The sequence below is a fragment of the Equus caballus genome, chromosome 24 (genome assembly GCF_041296265.1).
Source record: "Equus caballus isolate H_3958 breed thoroughbred chromosome 24, TB-T2T, whole genome shotgun sequence".
Classification (NCBI taxonomy): Eukaryota; Metazoa; Chordata; class Mammalia; order Perissodactyla; family Equidae; genus Equus; species Equus caballus.
The window spans coordinates 32,352,172-32,365,172 of record NC_091707.1 but is presented as its reverse complement, the minus strand read 5'-3'; the positions used below and the strand labels follow the sequence as shown (position 1 = coordinate 32,365,172).

At 50.0% G+C, this 13,001-nt stretch overlaps 1 protein-coding gene across 5 annotated transcripts in view; it reads left to right on the top strand.

Annotated features, from left to right (window-relative positions):
* MIDEAS (mitotic deacetylase associated SANT domain protein) overlaps nt 1-13,001 on the top strand; it is a 65,777-nt gene that overhangs the window by 48,107 nt on the left and 4,669 nt on the right. For 3 of the 5 annotated variants that reach the window (XM_023628072.2, XM_070250100.1, XM_001916424.5), the window contains exons 4-11: nt 3,723-4,068; nt 6,007-6,073; nt 6,576-6,718; nt 6,851-6,954; nt 7,456-7,531; nt 8,185-8,273; nt 10,641-10,790; nt 11,991-12,203. In XM_023628072.2, the coding sequence (XP_023483840.1) occupies nt 3,723-4,068; nt 6,007-6,073; nt 6,576-6,718; nt 6,851-6,954; nt 7,456-7,531; nt 8,185-8,273; nt 10,641-10,790; nt 11,991-12,203 (1,188 nt within the window). The remainder of the gene's footprint in view (nt 1-3,722; nt 4,069-6,006; nt 6,074-6,575; nt 6,719-6,850; nt 6,955-7,455; nt 7,532-8,184; nt 8,274-10,640; nt 10,791-11,990; nt 12,204-13,001) is intronic. The other 2 variants (XM_023628074.2, XM_070250101.1) reach the window with 1 other exon arrangement.

Sequence of the window (13,001 nt, the reverse complement as noted above, 5' to 3'; positions counted from 1 at the left end):
TAGAGTTTGTGGTGCGTCTTGATTATTTCTTCTGGCTCATTTTCTCTCTCTTCTCCTTCTGGGACTCCAGTTACACATTCTTTAGAGCTTTCTGCCGTATTCTCTATTTTGTCTGTCATGCGTTTTTCTATATTTTCCATTGTTTTCTCAGTCTGATCTTTCTTTCTTTCTCATTCTAATCTTTTCAGACTCTTTGTCTGTGTCTACTATGTTGTTAAGCTCATTCATGAGTTCTTAATTATTTTACTTTTCAGTTACTGAATTTTCATTTGGTTCGTTTTTAGAGTTTCTAGTTCTTTGATGAAATTCTCAACCTTGCCTTTTATTTTACTGCATAAATTAAGCATAGTTTTGTTAAAGTCTATGTCTGGATCCCTGTGGATCTGTTTCTATTATCTGTTATTTCTTGTTTTTAAATCACATCTTGCTCTCTTGTATATCTGGTTATTTTTATTGAATGTCAGACATTATATATGAAAATTGTTAAGGTAATTACAAACTCTGGATGATGTTCAGCTCTTCCAGAGAGAATTTATCTTTGCATCTCACTGGTAGCAAAGAGCATCAGCAATCCTGGATGACTTTAATTTCTTCAGAGATTGAGATGAGATGATTTGAAGCTGGGTGCACTCCATTTGAGGCCTAGTCCATTTCTGATTTGCCTTTATTCTGAGGATATAGCCCTTTGGAGTCCCAGTCCAAAGCCTGGGGGTTTACCAGGCTCTCCTTCCTTGGCAAGGCCTAAATTTCGATTTTTATTCTGCTAGCTCCTAGAATTTTTTAAAAACTCTACTCAATTTCTCAGCCTCTCAGTTGCCTCTTCCAGTAACGACATTCCTCTCCAGGGAAAACACAATTCCACATGCTAGGCTCACTTTCTTGGCTTTCCTTTTTTTCCTGGCTCTCGGCTCTTTAATTCTTTGCCAACTTATTTGCTCTCTGATACCTTCAGAAATGTGGTTTTATATTGACTCTGGGTTTTCTAGGTATTCTTAGCTGGGAAGTGGGCCTGCATGCCTATCCTCCTAAACAGAAAGGGGAGCTCCACGATGACCATGAGCAGCACAGTCTCTGCTCTCTGGGGTCTTGTTCTCTGGTTGGGGGAAAGTTTGTGGTAGAGGCTGGAGGCCGGATGCCTGGACCGCTTATCCTGAGGATGGCAGGAAGCAGCCTGAGCAACTACACAGCTCAGCGTGCCCATTTCATAGATGAGGAAATAGGTCCAGAGAAGGCAAGAGACTTACCAAAGGTCACAGAGCCAAGTAATGACAGAGCTCTCTGGAATTTGGACTTCCTGAAACCCCGCCTATGAGTACTTTCACTACACTAGGCTTTGGGAGAGCTGTATTTTTTGTCATTTGCTTATTTATTTTTCTTTGTATTATACACATTTTCAATCATGCACAGAAGTGGAGAGATTGGTATCATGAATCCTAATGTTTAGCCATCGCTCTGCTTTAACAATTTTCAAGATACAGCCAATGTTCTTTCATTTGTAACTCCGCTTCTCCCAGCCACTGGATTTTTTTTGAGGCCAATCCCAAACATCACATCACTCTATTCATCAATACTTTGGTTTGTATCTGAAGTACATCATACATAAGGACTCTTTCTTTCTTTTTCTTTGGTGAGGAAGATTGGCCCTGAGTGAACATCTGTTGCCAATCTTCCTCTTTTTGCTTGAGGAAGATTGTTGTTGAGCTAACATCTGTGCCAATCTTCCTCTATTTTGTATGTGGGACACTGCCACAGCATGGCTTGATGAGCAGTGTGTAGGTACACGCCTGGGATCTGAACCCATGAACCCTAGGCTACTGAAGCAGAGCAACTGAACTTAATCACTATACCACTGGCCAGCCCCTTTCTTTCTTTCTTTTTTTTTTTAACATAGCCTTAATACCATTATCATACCTAAAAAATTAATACAAAAAGTATTGTCAAATATTCAGAATAGTTTAAATCCATTTCCCTTATTATGAAATTACAAATCGTTACAGCTAGCTGAGTTCATATTGGATTTCTTGTCTAGCAAGTTTGGGGGCTTTTGGCTCCACTGTATTTTTTTCTGTACCATCATATTGTTCTCCTAAGGGAGGAAGAATGAACAATTTCTTCCTAGTCTGTAGAAGAGCAGAGAGGGCACAAATGGCTGAAAGACATGGCCAGTGCCTCCTAGGGAGTGAGGGCCCTCCCCTGGAAGGTCTTGTGGGAGCTGGAACCTGGGACTTGGAGAAAGTCTGTTAGCCCCAGGCCCACTCCGTCAGTGTGGCCAACCTCGCCTGTTGGCAGACCGGGCACCCAGGGAGATGATATGGATGCTGCTCATCCCCGTGGGGCTCCATTCTCTCCTGAGAGCATAGGGGTGAATCAAGGATAGGTTTCTATTCCCTTCCAGCTCTGTCTTCTGTTCTGTGTGGAGGCCCAAGAGGCATACCAAGCAGAGAGAAGTGTAAACCAGGAGGACTAACCTTTGACAGCACGAGTAGGCTAGCCTCTGATAGTGGGACTAATACTGTGACAACCAAAGTTTCTTCAAGGACAGGCCTGTCCTGTTCATTTTGTGGTCCCATGCCCAGCTCAGGTCTTGGCACACAGTAGGGGCTTCCATCTTCGCAGAGCCTGAAGTTGAAGTAGTGATAGCAGCCAGCATTTATTGAGCCAGGTCCTGTTCTCAGTGATTTCCATGTATTAATTCATTTAGTCCTCATAGCTACCCCATTAGGTAGGCAGTTAATTATTCCCATGTTAAAAATGGTGATGCACTGAGAGTTAAGTAATTTTAAGTGGGAAGTAAAAGAAGTAAAGCCCAGTCCAAGCAATTCAGCTCCAGAGCCTGGCCCTTAAATACTGCAGTCCCTGTCCCACAGCGTCCTTTACAGCAGGGGTGGGGACTGTGGCCTGTGAGCCAAATCCAGACCTAAGAATATTTTTGACTTTTTTTTTTCATTAATATTTTTGACATTTTTAAAGAATTATTTAGGGGCCGGCCCTGTGGCTGAGTGGTTAAGTTCACACACTCCACTTGGCGGCCCAGGGTTTCCCAGGTTCAGATCCTGGGCGCGGACCTAGCACTTCTCATCAGGCCATGCTGAGGCGGCGTCCCACATGCCACAAATAGAAGGACCCACAACTAAAAATATATACAGCTATGTCCTGGGGGGCTTTGGGGAGAAGAAGGAAAAATAAAATCTTAAAAAAAAAAAAAGAATTATTTAAAGGTGGTTGGGGCTGGCCCCGTGGCCGAGAGGTTAAGTTCACGGGCTCCACTTTGGCGGCCCAGGGTTTCTGCAGCCCAAAGTTTCGCTGGTTCGGATCGTGGGCTCAGACATGGCACCGTTCATCAGGCCATGCTGAGGTGGTGTCCCACGTGCCACAACCAGAAGGACCCACAACTAAAAATATACAACTATGTACCAGGGGGCTTTGGGGAGAAAAAGGAAAAATAAAATCTTTAAAAAAAAAAAAAGGCAGGGGCAAGAGAAGAATAATAATATGTAACAGAGACCGCGTATGGCCCACAAAGTGTAAATATTTACTATCTGGCCATTGACAGAGGAGACAATAAGAAGGGGGTGTTGGACCTGCTCCCTTTCTCAGGCTTGCCTTGGTGGGTGTGGTGGGCAGACTAAGTTCCAAAGGTGAGACCAGCAAACAGTGCTCAAGACTTCCGTTTTCCCAGGTCATGGGAGTCTGAACCATCTTGGTTCTGTTTCCTTCTCTAGGCTGAGGACATGAATGTCAAGTTGGAGGGGGAACCTTCAGTGCGGAAACCAAAGCAGCGGCCAAGGCCTGAGCCCCTGATTATCCCCACCAAGGCGGGCACCTTCATCGCCCCTCCCGTCTACTCCAACATCACCCCATACCAGAGCCACCTGCGCTCTCCTGTCCGGCTGGCCGACCACCCCTCTGAGCGGAGCTTTGAGTTGCCCCCGTACACACCACCCCCCATCCTCAGCCCGGTGCGAGAAGGCTCCGGCCTCTATTTCAATGCCATCATGTCAACCAGCAGCATCCCGGCCCCTCCTCCCATCACGCCAAAGAGTGCCCATCGCACCCTCCTCCGGTCTAGTGAGTGACCCCCCTCGGTGGCCAAGGGGGTAGGGAATGTGGGGAGGGAGGCAGCAGGCAGGGATGAGTCTCAGTTTATGGGGCTCCTGGGGATTGGGCTGCGATGCTGTGGGAAAAGGAGCCCTGCTCTCTCTCCTCTGAGAGAGAGGAGAAGGTTGTCCTGGTTCAAGTACACGTGGACGTCGGGGAGGGGGAGTGTGAGCCCAACTGCTGGATTCAAATCCCCATTCTGCCATTTGCTATTACATCTGTGCAAGTCATTGAAACTCCCCGGGCCTCAGTTTCTTCAGTATGTAAATGAGGATATTAGTAGTATTTGGTTGATGATGAAATTGCCAATATTCAAGTACCTTTAGATCCACAAATAGCAGTTTCCTATGGTTCAACCTAATAGTGCCTCACAGGGTTGCGGTGAGATTCAGATGCATTAACACGGCTGAAGCACTTAACATCGTGCCTGGTGCATCACATTTGTTCTGAATATTGTGTGGCAGATCCTGTCTCCTGGGTCTCTTAAACAGTCATTTTGGCCAAGAGCAGACATTTTGGTCGGCTTGGGCCGTGAATTGCTGAAAAATGTTGCCCACTCCACAAAAGGATCCATTTCCCCTGAAGCATGGGATAATTCTATCTCAGGGTGGTGGAGAGGATTAAGTGGGAGTAATCACCACCACCAGGGTAGCACGGGGGTGAGGCAGCACTCTCACCAGATTAATCTCTGACCCTGACCTCACTCATGGTGTAGCTCTCTGGTGCCCCCTGGTGTCTGTGGGTGAGAAATGGCTCACCCTGGGCTGACTGGCCTTTGGCTGTCCCAGTTGCCCTGGAAGCTTCCAAGCTTCTCTCCCTGCCTGGGTTGTGCAGGAAGAAGTCACAGGAGAGACCAGATTGGCAGCAAAGAAGAGATCTGTCCACCCATGAGTATTTATTGAGCACTTGGGTATAAAGCCTTGAACTGGGTCCTGTGAGAGCCCCAGTAATGTACAGGACACTATGGTCTGTTCCAGAGAGAATACAGGGTCATTAGGGAGATGACATGGAAGTCTTGGAGACAGAAAAGCAGAGGTTCTGGGCAGTGTGGGATCAGCAGTCAGTGGGTGAAGCAGACCCTAAGCTCCGAAGCCTGCAGAGGCTGCTAGCCTGGGGTGGTGAGGAAAGCTTTCCAGAGAGGTGGGGCTAGGCTGAGCTTGAACTACAAAGGGGTGGGGGGGCACACTAGGCAGAGGAACTGAGTGGTGCAAAGGCCTGGAGGTGAGACTGCGCAGGGAGAATGAGCTGCTCGGAGTCTGCTAGGATGAGGGTCCCGGCAAGGCTGCGGCGGGAGGGCGGGAGGCCTAGCTGGAGGGGAACTGCCTTGAATGGGCCGAGCTGAGGAGTTCTGGTTTTATCTCACCTTGCAGAGGGGGATCAGCAAAGATTTTTTTTGGGAGCAAGGCAGTATTTGGATCGTGTGGGGCATTAAGAAGGTTAGCTGAGGAGAAACAGAGGCAGAGAACCCGACAGGGAAGTGAGGAGATAATTATGACATAGTGATCCCCTTCTCCACCCCGCTAGTGTGCGGCAAGTTTCAGCCCCTTTGCTGGAGCAAGCAGAGTTGAATGTTGGAGTTAGTTCTGAAGCGGGGGAGCTCCCGGGGCAGGGACACTGTGGTAGCAGTTGTAATAACTAGGCTTTGCACGGATTTCATTCAATCCTCACATTAAACTTAGGAGATAGGTAGTAATAGCCCCTTGTAACGGGTATGAAAATGGAGGCACCCATGTATTTGGTAAAGTCACAGTCAGTGGTCACAGAGCCGGGACTGAGGGGGCCTGATTTCCAAGTGTGACCCTCTGCGAGTCACTGCTCTCGCTCGTGCATACAGAGCAGCCACCTAAGGTGGGAGGGGCTTTGCTGAAGGGAGGAAGGTGACTAACCAACCTGCCTTTTGTCCTATAGATAGCGCTGAAGTCACCCCGCCTGTTCTCTCTGTGATGGGGGAGGCCACCCCAGTGAGCATCGAGCCGTAAGTGCAGCCCTGCCTCTGGCCCGTGGTGTGAGTGGAGTCCAGTGGAGGCAGGCGGGCCCTGCGAGGAAGAGGAGGGTTCTGTGGGGCCTGCGGAGGGCTGAGCAGGCCTCTCTGGGCTTCTGCAGTCAGCCCTGGCCTTTGCTGTCCCCACCCTGCTTCTGTGTGGAAGTCACTGGGAAAGGAAAGGACCAGCTCAGTTTGAATTTGCCTCTGAGGAGAATTCGAAGGGTAGTCCACGAGACTCTTTCCCTGTCCGTAAATCTGGGGCTTCTCCCTTTTCCGACCTGTGGGCCTTGGCTTTCTGGTGGTATCAGGTGCCGCTTGCCAGGCTGTCCTCACAGAAACCGGGTTTCCTTACACTCAGCTGAGGCCTTGCCATGCTCAGCCTCTGCCAACTTCTACATCTTCTCCCTACATCTTCACCCATCCCCAGGGAGAAAGTCAGGTTCCCCATCCCCACAAGGTGAGGCCTCACTCCCTGTCCTTTCCACCTCTGCAGACGGATCAACGTGGGCTCGCGTTTCCAAGCAGAAATCCCCTCAATGAGGGACCGTGCCCTGGCAGCTTCAGACTCCCACAAGGCCGACTTGGTGTGGCAGCCATGGGAGGACCTAGAGAGCAGCCGAGAGAAGCAGAGGCAAGGTGAGAGGGGACCTGAGCCAGCAAGTGAAGGCAGGCTGTTGGGCAGGTGGGTGGGCTAGGTCTAGCCCCCGCCCAGCCCAGCCCTGAAAGTGATTTCCTCTCCTCCCTTCCCACTCTCTCTCCCAAATCCAGTGGAAGACCTGCTGACAGCTGCCTGCTCCAGCATTTTCCCTGGAGCTGGCACCAACCAGGAGCTGGCCCTGCACTATCTGCATGAGTCCAGGGGAGACATCCTGGTGAGACATTGCCCCCAGGGAAGGGAGGGACCCTTAGAGAGGCTGGCATGGATCCGTATCTGCTGCCCAGGAGCCAGGCCTGCTGGCGTGCTGATTTGAGGCAGGTGGGAGGGTCTGACCGAGTTGGGAGTTGTAGGGGCTCAGCCCAAGGGAGCCCTCGTTCTGAACTCCAGACTTTGCTGCACAAGGTCCTCCCGTCTGCCCTAGTCCCCGATACTGGGTCAGTGGGTCCTCACTCTCAATAGGGCTGTCACTGAGGGCCTTCTCCATCTGTGGCTGCCTGCTTTGGGGGCCACATGTTCCCTGTTAAGAGGCCCTCTGGCCTGGTTCCCGAGCAGCCTTATTCCCCATGACCTTACCATCCTGCCAGACCCTTGTCTTTCAGCAGTTAAGGGGGTAAGAGTAAATGCCCCTCCTACTCAGAGGCCTGAGGAAGCCCTCTGAATTTTGCCCACTGAGACCCCTGCCAGGGCCCTGACCTTTTCCTCACTTCTGTTCCAGGAAACGCTGAATAAGCTGCTACTGAAGAAGCCCCTGCGGCCCCACAATCACCCACTGGCAACTTATCACTACACAGGTGGGTGGGCCTGGCCGGGGGTGGGCCTGGCTGGGGGTGGGCCTGAGGCCAGGAGCCTCAAGGGGTCTCCAGCATCACTGGGACCCAGCTTAGTGCTGGGTCATCCCTGGTAGGGATTGGGAGGTGGGAGGAGGATAAGCCGAGAGTCAGAGGAAGGGAACTAACACCAAAGCTGGGGTAGCTCTCAAGGGGTTTCCTGTGCCCTGGAGGGGAAGGGAGAGGACGAGGGCAGGTGGGAGCCACTCCAGGCAAAAAAGCCCAGGACATGAGTACAAGGGACAGAAACCATGGAGTGCCATGTCCTGGGCACTGAGCTTTATGAGAGACATTGACTAAGTGGCACAATTGTAGCAGCCACTTATTGACACCTGTTGAGTGGTACGTGTCATCTGTGTCAGGCAGAGCACCGAGGGTCCCAAACGTGTGATCTCACTTAGTCCACACCACAGTTGGTGAGGTGGCTCCCGTTGTTAGTTCCTGTTTCACAAGTGCGGAGAGCGAGGCTCAGAGGCTGAGCAGCATGGCTAGTGGGTGGCAGGAGCAGGATGTGGAGCCATCTCTGAGTGCCTGCAGAGACTGTGGATGGATGCCTCCCACTCTCCTGCCGGGCAGCATTGCCCTCGCAGTGCTCACAATCCCGCCTTGCCCTGCAGGCTCTGACCAGTGGAAGATGGCTGAGAAGAAGCTGTTCAACAAGGGCATTGCCATCTACAAGAAGGATTTCTTCCTGGTGCAGAAGCTGGTGAGCTGGGGCTCTGTTTCAGGGGCAAGTGAAGGGCGGGAGCTGCCGGCATGATTTGGGGCTCCCTCTGCCAGTGGCCCTGCAGTTGCTTACCAAGCCCTCTTAGAAAGCGGTTAGGTCAGTGCCACTAAGTAGCCTCAGAGAAAATATTCTACACCAAATGAGCAGGGGAAAAGATCATGCCTTTTCTCCACCTTGGTTCCAAGCCTCCTTCCCTCACTGTAGGGTAATGTGGCCATGCTCTGGGGTCTCAGTTCAGAGGGAGGCCTGAGTGGGTACCAGACCCAGTGGCGTCAATCTTAAAATAGTGACTTGCCAAAGGGAGAACAAGAAGAGAAGGAGGGCTGCAGGCAGAGTGAGCCATCCCCCAAGGGGCTGGGTACTTCAAAAGCCATGGTCAGTATGTGAGAGGAGAGGTCGCTCTAAGATGAGGGGAACTGAGAGCGAGCAAGTGACTGTAACTGATGTGTGTGTGTGGGGCTGTGCCCAGTTCCTGTCAGGCCCGGGGCTTCCTTCCAGTAACTCAGCTGACCAAGCAGACGAGGCCCAAGCCTAGTTCTCCGAGACTTCTGTCCTCTCCCCAGGTCCTTCTGGGAGAGTAGAGTGCTTTGCTAATCTACAGACTTGTGTCTTTCCACCAGTCTCACAAAATCTGGGCTATGGGGAGAGTAAGTTGTGTAGACTGCTGAGGGAAAAGGGCTTCCAGGAATGTGCTCTTTCCTCCTGGGATTGTAGATTGTGCTAGGGATGGCCCTGGGGACTGGAGAAAGTACTGATGAGTTCTCTTACAAGGGCTCTGTTGTGAGGATAGTCGTTTGCTGGGTTCCCTGATTGGGCAATACTGCCAGGAAGTACATGCTTGTGAAATTCACTGAGGCACCCCTAATGCCTTAATGAAAAGAGCAGACCATTAGTCACTCAAACAGATGATCAGAGAGCATTGACAGTAAAAGTGTAAACAGGATCTAATTAGTGAATTTATGACTTGGCCATTCCTGTGGGATGAAGCATATCTGTTTCCTCCTCAGGCAGTGACGACCCTCACTGACCTCTGCGCTCTGTGAACAGGACATCTCGGCTCCCAGTGCAGCCCAGCAGTTGCTGAGCAGTCTGGGAGCCTGGGGAGAACGGGGGGAATCCCAGAAAACAGCCTCTGTGTATGGGAAAGTAGTCCAGAAACTAAACCTGGTGGCCAAATGGATTTCTGAAACAGCGGGGCTAGGATTTCATAGTGGGGGCGGCCCTTGGAGATGGGCTAGTCTTACCCCACTCGCTATTTACACACAAAGAAACTTGCCTAAGGTCACAGCCATAGAGTGGCAGAGTTAGGAATAAGACTTCGGCCTCCTGCTTCCTCTTCAGGTTTTCCAGGGCTTTCTTATTAGTTTCCCTTGAGTTCCTCCCTGACATAGGACCATTTTATGTTTCTTTATCTTCACTTGTCTGTCACCACTCCCTGCAGAGGAATGAAATTGTCTGCCTGGATTGATGAAGAGAGTCTGTGTTGCCAGGTCTAGACTGGTTTGAGTGTGGCTGGTGTCCATTTTCCTCTTTAACTTTTTATTTTGAAAAAATTTCAAACTTACAGAGAAATTGAAAGAATAGTGTGATGAACACCCATATATGCCTCGCTTAGATTTACCAATTGTTAACATATGCCACATTTGCTTTTTCTCTCTGTCTCTATATAAACTTATACACACACCTATAGTGCCTCTCTGTTTTAACTAATCATTAAAAGTAAGCTACAGACATCATGACCTTTGACCCAAATATCTCCTAAAAACAAGGATATTCTCGCACAAAACCTCATTACCCAGGAAATTTAAACCAAAGGGGCCGGCCCCGTGGCTGAGTGGTTAAGTTTGCGTGCTCTGCTTTGGTGGCCCAGGGTTTCGCTGGTTCGGATCCTGGGTGCGGATGTGGCACGGCTCGTCAGGCCATGCTGGGGCGGTGTCCCACATGCCACAGCTGGAAGAACCCACAACAAAAAATATATACAACTATTTACTGGGGGGGCTTTGGGGGGAAAAAGGAAAAATAAAATCTTTAAAAAAAAAAAAAAGAAAAAGAAAGAAATTTAAACCGATACAGTAATGCTCTCTAATATGCAATCCATAGTCAAGTCTCGCCAGTGGCTCCATGTTGTGGTTTTTAGGTTTTTTAAATAGTGCTGAAGCATTGCTTCACTGAATTTGTCAGTGGTTTGTGCAGAGCAGGCACTGGAGAAATGCTTGTGTTTCCTGGGCTTATTGGGTTGAGTGTTTGCTAAGGTTAAGGGGGGATTAGCAGGGATGGGAAAGGCTGGAGTATTCTCAGGCAGGCGAGCTGAACCAGGAACTCACCTCAGTTTTGGCTTCAAACCAGATCCAGACCAAGACCGTGGCCCAGTGCGTGGAGTTCTACTACACCTACAAGAAGCAGGTGAAAATTGGCCGCAATGGGACGCTAACTTTCGGCGATGTGGATACAAGTGATGAGAAGTCAGCCCAGGAAGAGGTTGAAGTGGATATTAAGGTGACTCCCTTCCCAACTTCAGCTGCTTAGAGCCTGGGCTGGGTCTGAGGCCAGGGTGAGCTGGGAGCCTGAGGCCAAGCTCTCTGAGAGTCCCTGGAGGGCAGAGACAAGGCAGTGCCCCTGACAGCCCCAGGGAGCTGATGTCCTGGGCACTGGCCCTGGATCTTCGAGTTCTCTTCTTTATCTGCCACTGTCACAGTGATCGTGACAGTCTTGATGCAGAACATTGGGGGAAGTTTCCCACAATATTCGCACCAGCGTCATCTTACTGTTCCCTCATAGCAGACCTCCAACACTGTTTCCCAAACTCCAGTCATTCTTGTGTGACCGTTATGAATTCTGCTGTATCTGTAGCCTGTCACATCACCATCACTATTTTTGTTATGTCCATATACCACTTGTGCTATTACTTAATATTTGTTTTAAGTTAACCCATTTTTTACCCAGAAGGGAAGCTTTATGTCATAATCATAAATAGAAAACCAGTATTGCTTGCCATAGAAGGTACCGGTAAAAATAAATATATATGAAAACCAAACAATGTGATTAAATTCAAGGTAGATACTGTTATCTGCCAAGGCTCTGAGACTGAGGCCTGATCTCTCTCGTTCAGTCTAGAAAAGGGTAAAAGACACATTCACGCCAACTTGAGACTTTGTCCTTGATATAATCAGGATTGATAGAGAATGTTGTTTAATTCTGTGTCCATATATCCACCTAACATCACCTTGGGGTTTCAAGTCTATACTTGGTGACATGCTACTCTAAGACAGGGAGTGGTCTGGTCCTCATTTTGCAGATGGGAAGGGGGTGGAGAAATAGAAAGCAATAGAAAGATAGTTTAGAATGGAGCTCAAGGCTGCTGCCTGGCTCCACCAGACCACCCTGCCAAAGACATGTCTCCTGGACATATCCAGGAGGACAGGTGGCCTGTGGGCAGGGACTGGCATGCTCCCTCTCTGCCCCAGCTTGATTTCAAGTGCTTGGTCTCATCCTGAGGGCTCCTGGGCCTCCAGACTCTCTCCTTTCCCAGGCAGACCAGCTGTGGGAGGGTGTGGAATCAGTATGAGTCATAGCACAGGAGGCCGCACTGGGCCAGGCCAGGCAGGCAGGACTAGCAGGGGCCAGTGAGCAGAGTCCGTGCACTGCAGCTGTGTGACTGAGCTCTAGGCTCACTGCCCTCATTCTTGTCCCCCATAGACTTCCCAGAAGTTCCCAAGGGTGCCTCCTCCCAGAAGAGAGTCCCCAAGTGAAGAGAGGCTGGAGCCCAAAAGGGAAGTAAAGGAGACCAGGAAGGAGGGGGAGGAAGAGGTGCCAGAGATCCAGGAGAAAGGGGAGCAGGAAGAGGGGCGAGAGCGAAGCCGGAGGGCAGCGGCTGTCAAAGCCACACAGACACTACAGGCCAATGAGTCGGTAAGTGTGACTTCCAGTATGGGAGCCCAGGGCCAGGAGGAGGGCTGGAGCTGGGCCTGGGGCTGCGAGAGGGAGGGCAGAGCAGGAACATGATGAGGATGATCATCATCATAATAGCAGGAAATGTACTAAACACCTTATGCTGTTAACTCTTAATCCTCATAACCCTATGTGGTAGTTCCTGTCATTATTCCCATTTTACAGATGAGGAAATTGAGGTCCAAGATAAGATAGCTATTAGCAGCCTGACTGCAGAGTCTGTTGTTAATTTTTATACCACACCTCTTCTGTATCTGAGGCTCAGAGGAGAAAGGATTTGTGAAAACCCAGAAGGTGTGTGGGACATTGAAGCTCAGGCAGGGCTCCCCCTAAGAGAGCTGTGTCCCTGACAAGAATGTCTGAAACTGAGCTGAGACAATGGGAATAACAATAATAGCTCCTTACACATGTACAGTGCTCTGCCCGTATCACAGGCCAAGAAGCAAGACACACCGGCCAGAGCTGTTCCTTCTTGGAGAGAGTTCCCCCAAGAGAGGGTGGGGATGGAAGGGTCTGTTGAAGCACTACCATGAGAGTCATGTGTATCGTACGCTTATGCTTACAGGAACACCCCCACAGACTGCAGACACATAGCTGTTTGCTCCCTTCTTAGCCTTGGCTGTGTTCCTTCTCCAAGAGCTGTGCTCTGTATACATGCTCGATCGAATTCTGACTTCCGTGAACATTTTCCTGTGAGAGCCGACCCAGTGCACATACTGATGACTTCTAACGGTCATCTGGGGCTCCCCTAACCTGAGG